Consider the following 9,418-nt stretch of genomic DNA (forward strand, 5'->3'; position numbering starts at 1 on the left):
AATTCCTTTTCCTTCCTCCAAGGATATGTACTCCATGGGGTAGTTACCTGAGAGCCTGTTGATCATTGGACTTCAGTTTCTAATAGGATATTGTCTCCTTTCATTGTTTCAGAGCATGCTTTTTGTAGAGATACCAGAGTATAGGAACAAACACATCCGTACACCGGTGAAGGTGAATTTCTATGTCATCAATGGAAAAAGAAAAAGAAGTCAGCCACAGCATTTTACCTATCACCCAGGTAATTCTTTATGCAGAGGGCAGATTGGGCTACAATGTCTCATAGGGCAGGCTTTGTAGTCTGATACCTCATTCTCTTGTCATTAAGCATCTGAATTTTTCTAATTTAATGCAGAGTTACTGCCAGATCACCAGTTGTTATTTGGTTTAAAGGTTGCGTGTAATTTTGGAGGAGGATTTTTTTATATATACATATATGTATGTAAGGGGGCTTTACATCAGATATCCAGGCAATGGGCTGATCGTGCCCCATTTATGACAATAGGAGTTCGCAAATGATTTCAGTGAGAGCAGGATCAGACACTTATGTGCTCTGACCCTGTGAAAACAACGAATATTGCCTTCCCTAGTTGACATATACCACAGTAAGTTAACATCAGACCCAGGGAAAGGAGTACTAGAGTAGGGAAGGAGAAGAGTGGGACATATTCTTTAATGGAGGGCCAGTTTAGATATGAAAGAAAAGTTTGGATGTTTCTCAAACTCTTTCCCTGGGGAATTGGTGAGCAAGAAGTGAAACAGGATTACTCATGAAATTCCCAGCACTTCCTAGTTTTGGCTGATTTTCTCAGTGGAAACCAGAAAGCACGAAATAACCTGACTGGATTTTTCAAGCTTTGAACTAATATCTCAGTGCCACTAATTTCTAAGGATGGGGAAACATCCTGATCAGTTCTTACTTAGTACAAAGCATTTCACCAGTCCCTAGTGGAAAATGCTTCACTGCTCTATCTGATTCACAGTTAGAGAGAGTTAAGGCTTTTGATGGCCACTAAATTGTTGCACTGTGAAATTACATTTGTAAATACGCTGTTATTTCAAAAAGAGCCTCAAAATGTAAACTTTAAAAAAAAGCTATAAGATTCCATTAGAAATTTATCTGTCTACAGGTTTCAGAGGGGTATCCGTGTTCGTCTGTATCAGTAAAAACAACGAGGAGTCCTTGTGGCACCTTAGAGACTAGCACATTTTTTTGGGCATAAGCTTTCGTGGGCTATAACCCACTTCATCAGATGCATGGAGTGAGAAATACAGTAAGCAGGTATAAATATAATTTATATAATAGAATATAAAATAATTTTCCCTCCGTTGATACTTCTCGTCAACTGTTGGGAATGGGCTACATCCACCCTAATTGAATTGGCCTCGTTAGTATTGACCCCCCACTTGGTAAGGCAACTCCCATCCTTTCATGTGCTGTATTTTTATACCTGCCTACTGTATTTTCCACTCCATGCATCTGATGAAATGGGTTATAGCCCACAAAAGCTTATGCCCAAATAAATTTCTTAGTCTCTAAGGTACCACAAGGACTCCTTGTTGTTTTTACTGTCTATATAACTGTTGTCCAGTCTGCCTGGTATGCCCGGAATCTTATCTGCACTAAGATTCAGGGCATTAAGATGTAGGGATGGTTACAAGAAGTAAAAATTGCATTATTTGCCTGCAAAAAACCCTTCTTTTCCCACAACATTAAGATTCAGTCGACTTTTACAAATGGGAGTTTATTCTCCTTTTATTGATGATGTCGGCCGTTGTTACTGGGGAAGACTTATGCAAAAAGGTTGGGTCTCGAAGACAGCGTTAAAAAATGGTCAAGCCTAGTCTGTTCCTTTGGATCTCTAATTAATCTCTTGGACTGGAAAACAGGGCTGCAAATCTTGCGATATCAGCACGTCTCAGAAACTGTCTATTAATTCCGTTTTCCATTGGGGTCAGAAGTGCTATGAGGAATGCCTCTCTCCTGGTTTCTTTGTAGTTTTGCTTTGGGTTTCACCTAGAACTAGAAATTGCAGAACTGAGACAAAAATGAATTAAAATCACAGCAATAAAAATAATAAGCTAATCTGAATGTTTGAACCTTGAGAAATATGAGGTTTAAGTTTTGGGTAAAGTTTTTGTCCATCCTAACGCTAAGTGCTTTCACGAGAGATTCTCCCATGATTGCACTCAAGCAATTTACTACCTGTAGTGCCCTTGTGGAGAGTGCACTCACCCACACACACTCTCACAATGATTTAGGTCTCTTCTTAGTGCCAGGGGAAAAAAATCGTTGTGTCTCAGTTGCTCGTTAAGAATAATGTCCTTTGCATGCTTTATTCTAGTACCATCAATCAAAACAGAGCCCATTGATGACTATGATCCAGCTTTAATCTGCAATACAGTACACAGTGGTCTGGGAACAGTAACACAGCCTTACTATTCACAGCACACAATGGTCACCGAATCCCCTTCCTGTCTTGTGGCCACTATGGCTTCCTGCCAGCAGTTGCGTTCAGGCCTATCTTCTACTGATTCTCGATATCATCAACAGAATCCAGCAGCTGTAATATACCAAAGAAGCAAAAGTCTCAGTCCTAGCCAACTAGGCTACCAGCAATCCAGTTTGATGGCCACACAGGTTTCCATTTCAGATGCACACAGGTCAGTGCTGGTACATGCTGGTTCCCCAGGCCAAACCTCAGCTGTGCTCCACCACTCTCCAAGCAGTCAACAATCTTCTCCCGTGATACACTATTCTCCAACCAATCAGCAGCTGAGGTGTGGAAGTCATCAAGAATTCCAGCATATCATGTGCTGTGAAAATTTTACCTCTAATGTAGCAAGACCCAGCCAGCCTCAGGTCAGTCAAGCACAAAGGATAAGTCCAAGTTCATATCCTACCGTGATTCAGCAGCAGACAGCCACAAGCCCAAGAGCAGCAAAAAATGGACCACCCGTTAGTGATCAGAAAGAAGTGTTACCAGCCGGAGTCACTATTAAACAGGAACAGAACCTGGACCAGGCATATCTGGATGATGGTAAGCAGCACTGTCTTTTTATTACATATAATTCCATCTGGTCCTCTGTACAAAAATAATGTGGCCTCCTTCTTGACAGGGTGAGAACCCATCCCTTGTAAAGTTTTATATTTTCTTAATGTAAGAGCCTTTCATCAGCTGCATTTTTGGTAGATAGCAACGCAAAAAAATGAAGCATTTCCACAGTCCATAGAAAACCTCTGTCTTTAAGTCACGGGGTGAGCTGTCAGGTTTTAAACTGTTTCTAATTTTTTTTCCACTTGCCAAACGTTAGTTGAAAATGGAGAAACCGACAAAAAGTGGGTTTTTTTTTAAATTATTTATATCAATGCAAATTCCACAATGTAAAACCCTTTTATACATTTAATAAATACATTTTTAAAAAGCCTAATTGAACAGTCCATGAAGATACATAATGAATGGGGTTGTGCTGCAGGCAAAACTATTGCAGATGTTCTAGATGAACAGTAGTACATTGATTAGTAAAACAATGTCATTTCTTTGTTGTGAGCCCAGTAGATTTAGCTGTTAGCAGTGAATAAAAGCAAAAGTAAAGCCTTGTTTGAATATATCCTGCTTATCCTTAGGTAGATAAGAGTTATTGGCAAACGGGTTGATTGGTTGTTTTGTTAAACATTAGTACTATTTCATAGCAGGCAAAAAATATAAAGCTAAGGCTTGGGGGCTAGATCCTGTTCCTATTAAAGTTAGTAGCAAAACCCATGTTTACTTCCATGGGAGCACAAGCCCTTGATTAGAATGCTGCATATAAGTGGAGTGGGCTGGATTGTGTAATTGTGTATGTAAAATGCACACCTAATTTTCATGTGCTGTTACTGTGACTGCACTCACAATCCAAGTATTACCTATGCAAATTGCTAATTTTGGTCCCATGCGTGTGCACGTGCAATTCTGACAATCGACGTATAAATTAGGCAAACAATACTTAGTGATCTTTCATGCACAGTTATACAGGTATAGATTTTGAAATTCTAGCCCTGTCAGTTTTCCTCTGTGAACCTAGAGGTACTGAGTATTTGAGGACACATTTATCTGATATGATCATCATGGCTGCTTGCTGCGGGCAGAACAGGTTTCTATTCCCCACCCCTCACAGACACACTTTTTTCCTTCTTAATGTAGTCTGTATTTGAAATGTTTGAGCTTCTTCATTCAGCCATGGCAGTTGATGTCATCTTGGCCCCATTACAGCAATCATTCTGGGGCAGTTCTTACAAATATAAAATGATCTTTGTCTGCAGAGAGAATTTTGCTAGTATTTTTTGGACCTGAAATAAATAAAGTAAGCAAAAGCCAGGGACTGCTCAGCGAAAGCAGCATTATAACAGCGCGAGGTAATTTTTCTCTGTAATAGAAGTGGCCACTGTGTCTTTACATTCTTTTAATATTAGGGCATCAGAGATTCTTCCTCCTTTCTATAAATATTGGACACACACAAAAAAATCTCATGGTTGCAATACAAATGAAAAAATAAAGAAATTCAAAGTTAAGTCTGATGAACTTTGGGCCTGTTCCAGAACCCACTGAAGTTAAAAGAAAGACTTCAGTGGGCTTTGGATCACATCTGTAATGCCCAACTATACCATGAGTGCATCAGAATGGTGCACAGTGTACCTCAAAGCATGTGTTATAAAACAGGGGGTGCAAGTGAAAGACTGGCAGTGAGTTGGGAATGAAATTCCAGGCTTCTGTTTGAACATCTTTGTCATCAGGTTGGCTGCTGGTCTGTATACTAACGTTCCACTGAACTCTATGGGATATTAGTGCCTACATTCACAATAGGTGCCTTTGTCTCGGAAAAGCATGAAAAAATTGCATGCCCCCTGAGCATACAATATTGCTCAAAGTTAGTTGTTTGTGGGAGTTGTGTCTGAGTCAGGACTACAGAACAGAACCCTTTTCTATGGAGAAATTTTGCAAGTGACACAACAGGGTAAAAGAGCTGCTTTGGTCTGACATTTGGACACATTTTATTTACCTGTTTAAATCATAATAGCTCATTGGAGCCCTTAAAATCCTTAGCATAAACTGTATTCTTATTCAGAGGGTTCTTTCAGCTATTTTTTTAGGATAGAGGCCACATCCATCCATGGAATGGAAATATTAAGTATGCACAAATTATCATGATATTGCACATTGTAGGTCAAAACTAGAGGTCAGCTCTCAATCATCTGAATTTTCAGAATTCTCAGATTAATTATAAGGTATTATGCCCAAAATGGACTATGGGGAACTATTCACACTAGTATTTCCCTTCCCTACATGTTTACTTTATTAAGAAGGAGCCCTTGGGGTAGTTATGCTTTACTTTGCAAAACACATGATTCCAAAATGTTCAGGTCTTGAAAACCACTTTGCTTTTCCATGGGGAAAAGTGATTCAGAATATAACAAAAACCACATTTTGCTAACTATAAAATTTATTTTTGCACTTTATAGTATTAAAAGAAACCCAGAGCAATACAATTATGGAAGTTTGACAAGTCCCTTTGGCTGAATCGATCTCCTGAGATTATAAGAGGTGATTAATCTTGCTGTGATACTTATCAGGTAGATGCTTAGATGATCATTCCCATGGCTAGTTCCACCTTGTATTTAGTTGTGATACTCTGAGTACCTTTCCCAGACCTGAAGAAGAGCTCTGTGTAGCTCCAAAGCTTATCTCTTTCACCAGGAGAAGTTGGTCTAATAAAAGATATGACCTCACCCACCTTGTCTCTTCCTTCCCATGGTTAGGTTTAACCAGCTGGATGGTTGTATTGTGCTGTAGCTGACTACTTCTGCATAGTTACTACTAAGACCATGGTTGTTTTGGTGTTTCTTGCTTCCCTTCTCTTTTCTTCCCCTTCCCCATCTTTCTCCTTCTAGTCCTTCATCCTGTTCTTCTCTCTCTAGATTTCTGCTGACACGCCAGGATTGGTGGGGTTTTTGGTTTGGTTTGGGGTTTTTTTGTATTACAGTTGCATCCTTCCCTCTCCTCTCTGTCTCCAAGTCCCTTGCTCTTGTGGTTAATGCAAAGTCTTGCAATTCAGGGAACTAAGAATCTATTCTCAGCTCTGACATGAAGTTCCTGTGTGACCTTGGGCAAATCCTGCCCCATCGGTTCCTCATCTGTTCAATGGGAGATAACAACTACTGCCACACAGGGCTATAGTGTTCATTAATGTTTGAACAATCTTGGAAGCAACCAGAGAAATACAGGGTACAATTATTATTATTATTAATATTATTTCTCTTTTTTTCTTCTGGCCCTCTTATTGTGTTTCTGCTGCCAGGTCCGTTATGTTGTCTCCCTGTAGTAATTCTCCTCCCATCTCTGCAGCTAAAAAGCAGCCTTTCTTCTTTTTGAGATCATGACTCTTTCTTTGCCCAGTGCACTCTCGGTTCCAAGGACCCCTGCCGCTGACACATACTATTAGAGTAATCCACGTAGCCCTTCCTTTTCATCTTACTTTTAAAATATGATTCTTGTTCCACCTCCAAACAATATTGCCACTTCCTGTGCCCAAATGCTACACATACTCATCGGTGATGCCTTCCTATGATAGTTCCACTTGTGTGTGCCACCTTACAACAAGAGGTCAGCTGGCTTGTGTAACCCACACACCTCCTGGGTGTGGTGTTCTGTCTCATCTAGTGGCACTGAGACCACTTAAGGAGAGAGTTAAATGAGTCTGCCCTGCAGCCTTAGCTAACAGCCAGTTGGTTTTTAGCTCATGCACTAGAGGCTCAGGCACTAAGCTTCAGAGGTCCCAGGTTCGATCCCACCCACTGGCAACCGGGTTTTGTCGGTGTTACACTTCCACTAACTACCTTTCCAATCCACTGCCATTCACTTCCATCTTCTTCTCAGCTTCCTTAGTCTCACAGGCAAGGGCTGACAGAACCACCAAACTTCTTGTCCTTCCATAACATTATTTAAAGGGAGCATAGAACAAAGCTATCCAGCAGTTTAGGTTCTGTTTGGAAATGGAAAACAGATGGAGATAACTTGAGTTGGATGTTGTCTAAATTAAGTCTGTCCAGCTCTTCAGGGAGATTTTATCCAGGGTTCAGATTTGGACCTGTTTCAACCATTTCCCCCATGCTACTCTGTGTTAGAAGCACAAGATACATCTTAGATTGGATTCCACCTGGAAGAAAGAGAAGGTGGGGAGGACAAAGAATGACCTAGCGCAGGATAATTGAAAAGGATGCTGCCATCACAGAGACAACTTCCAGTGGAATCAAACATCTTGCTCTGGATAGACAGCAGTGGGCAAAGTGGATTGCCCCATGTGCCACTAGGCACAGAAGTCTCTAAATCTAGGGTACAAAAAGGAAGGCACAGTTGCTAGGGAACTAGCCTACAAAGATTCAAGTACCTGCAATTGCACAGAGCTCCTGTGTGACCTTGGGCAAGTCATTTAGCCTCTGTGTGCTTCAATTCTCCATCTGTAAAATGGAAAAATCACAATACCCTGGTGAGGGGGTACTGACATCAATATGTTGATGATTGTGAGGCACTCAGATACTACAGAAATAGTGGCCACAAAACTACCTTAGACAGACTCAGTGGGAGTAAATAAAGGTGGTAGAATCTGGCCTTAAATAAGTAAATAAATATGTAGCTGCTCTCCAAAGTGGTATTGATTTTCCAGCCTGAGAATACGTAAGTTACATGTTTTTTTACTTCACAAAGAAATATGTTTGTCATTCAGATGGCAACTATCTAACCACATCTCAAAACCACAAAATAGCCTCTCTGCTGCAATATAGCTGAATTATTTTCAGTGTGTCAGTAATTAGAAGAGCAGTGAGAAGGAAGGCGGTAGGCACAACTCCCGCAGTTCATCAGACTTGCAGTTCCGTGGAGCCCTTTTATAGCAAAGTTACTTCACAGAAAAACTGCACTTGAAACGGATGTTTCAGTAGAACTGAAATTGCAACCTGCACCTTGTGATACATATAAATGACCTAGGACTTTCACTCACCTTCACTAAGACCAGGATATTACTCTCTGTGGGTTCTGCCACACACCACAGTAATTGTCGCCCAAATGAGATTTTTATTCTGATTATTGACACTTCAGGATGATTCTACTTATCTTTGTTCAGCATGACACAAAAGTGTCACCAGATGCTTAGGAAATTATTCTATTGCATGCTTCCGCCCACTCTGAGAAAGTTACCAGGCCTTACAGGGTCCCCAGGACTCGTCCAGGAGTTGAAGTGTGCATCTCTTGTTTTCTCTCTTACTAATAATGAACCAGGTTGTATCGTTAGCCACAGGCTTCCACTGGGCGTCCAATGCAAAGCAGCCCTCCTTCGGGAGATGCTGTGGGAGGGAGCGTATCTCAAGAAAACACAGTGCTTCCTGGAGCACCCGCATAGTGCAGCCGCTGTACCACCCACTGGACGGGACTGCAACCGTGGTGCTAGCCCATACTGTGGCTGCATCTGACCCCAGACATTTTGTACGTTCAGAGCATCAGGACTCACCGATGGCGGGGCAAATGGGGAGGCTTCTTGCACTTCTCCAATGCAGGCTTGGGCCTGCTGTGCTCCTGTGCAAGGCCCTGGCTGTGTTTCAGGGCAAGAAGCAGTATTTAGGGAAGGTGAGGATTATATCTATATGGGAGGAAAGAAGAGGAAGGACTTGCAGTTAGTTGCAGGGCACAGGGCTGCTCTAATTTATTCCAGCTGGAGCAGTCTTCATTGGACCTTTCTTGTGGGCCAGAATTATCACAGCTCACTGAGCTCCAGCTCTGCCCTCTCCAGCCCCCTCTGCTGCGGGTAAAGGAGCACGTGGCCTAAAGCCAGCGATGTCAGCTTTATGTCAGCTGGGGATTCCCCCGCACAAGGGGAACCTTAGCTGCATGATTAAGGCAGCTTAAAGTCCCCTTCACGCTACTGCAGTAGCACAGAAAACTTACCTGGGGCCAAGGATCCAGCCCTTTGACTGGATTCAGTGAAGCTATCTCTCTGAGTCACACTGTTTCTTTCAACTTCAGGCTGCACAGAACATGGTCTCCTATGCTTACGTTACAGTTTTAGCTCTCTCTTTTCCCACCTATGAGTGTTGGACAAGATCACAAAGGAGCCTATAGTTGAGGGAGAAAAATGCCTTTTTCTCTTTCTATTTTCTCGCATTATAGAAGGTAGTGAATTTGTATTTTGTAGGGCTGTGGTTTGAGTAGAGAAAACATTTGCATCAAAAAAGCCACTTTCTGTTTATGATTAGAACTACTTTTCATAGAAGGTGTGGTCACAGATTCAGTGGACTCCGAGTAGAGCCTGTACATTCTCCAAACAATTTCACCTGGATTAAAGCAAATCTATGCATTAGCCAATCTGATGCTGGTCCTATAGCTCTTACTA

At 41.6% G+C, this 9,418-nt stretch overlaps 1 protein-coding gene across 2 annotated transcripts in view; it reads left to right on the plus strand.

The window, feature by feature from the left end:
• Positions 1–9,418, plus strand: part of NFATC2 (nuclear factor of activated T cells 2) — a 131,913-nt gene that overhangs the window by 87,600 nt on the left and 34,895 nt on the right. For both annotated transcript variants that reach the window (XM_084645481.1, XM_084645482.1), the window contains exons 8-9: positions 113–239; positions 2,344–3,039. In XM_084645481.1, the coding sequence (XP_084501607.1) occupies positions 113–239; positions 2,344–3,039 (823 nt within the window). The remainder of the gene's footprint in view (positions 1–112; positions 240–2,343; positions 3,040–9,418) is intronic.

The sequence above is a fragment of the Lepidochelys olivacea genome (assembly GCF_965140295.1).
Source record: "Lepidochelys olivacea isolate rLepOli2 genome assembly, chromosome: 13".
NCBI lineage: Eukaryota > Metazoa > Chordata > Testudines > Cheloniidae > Lepidochelys > Lepidochelys olivacea.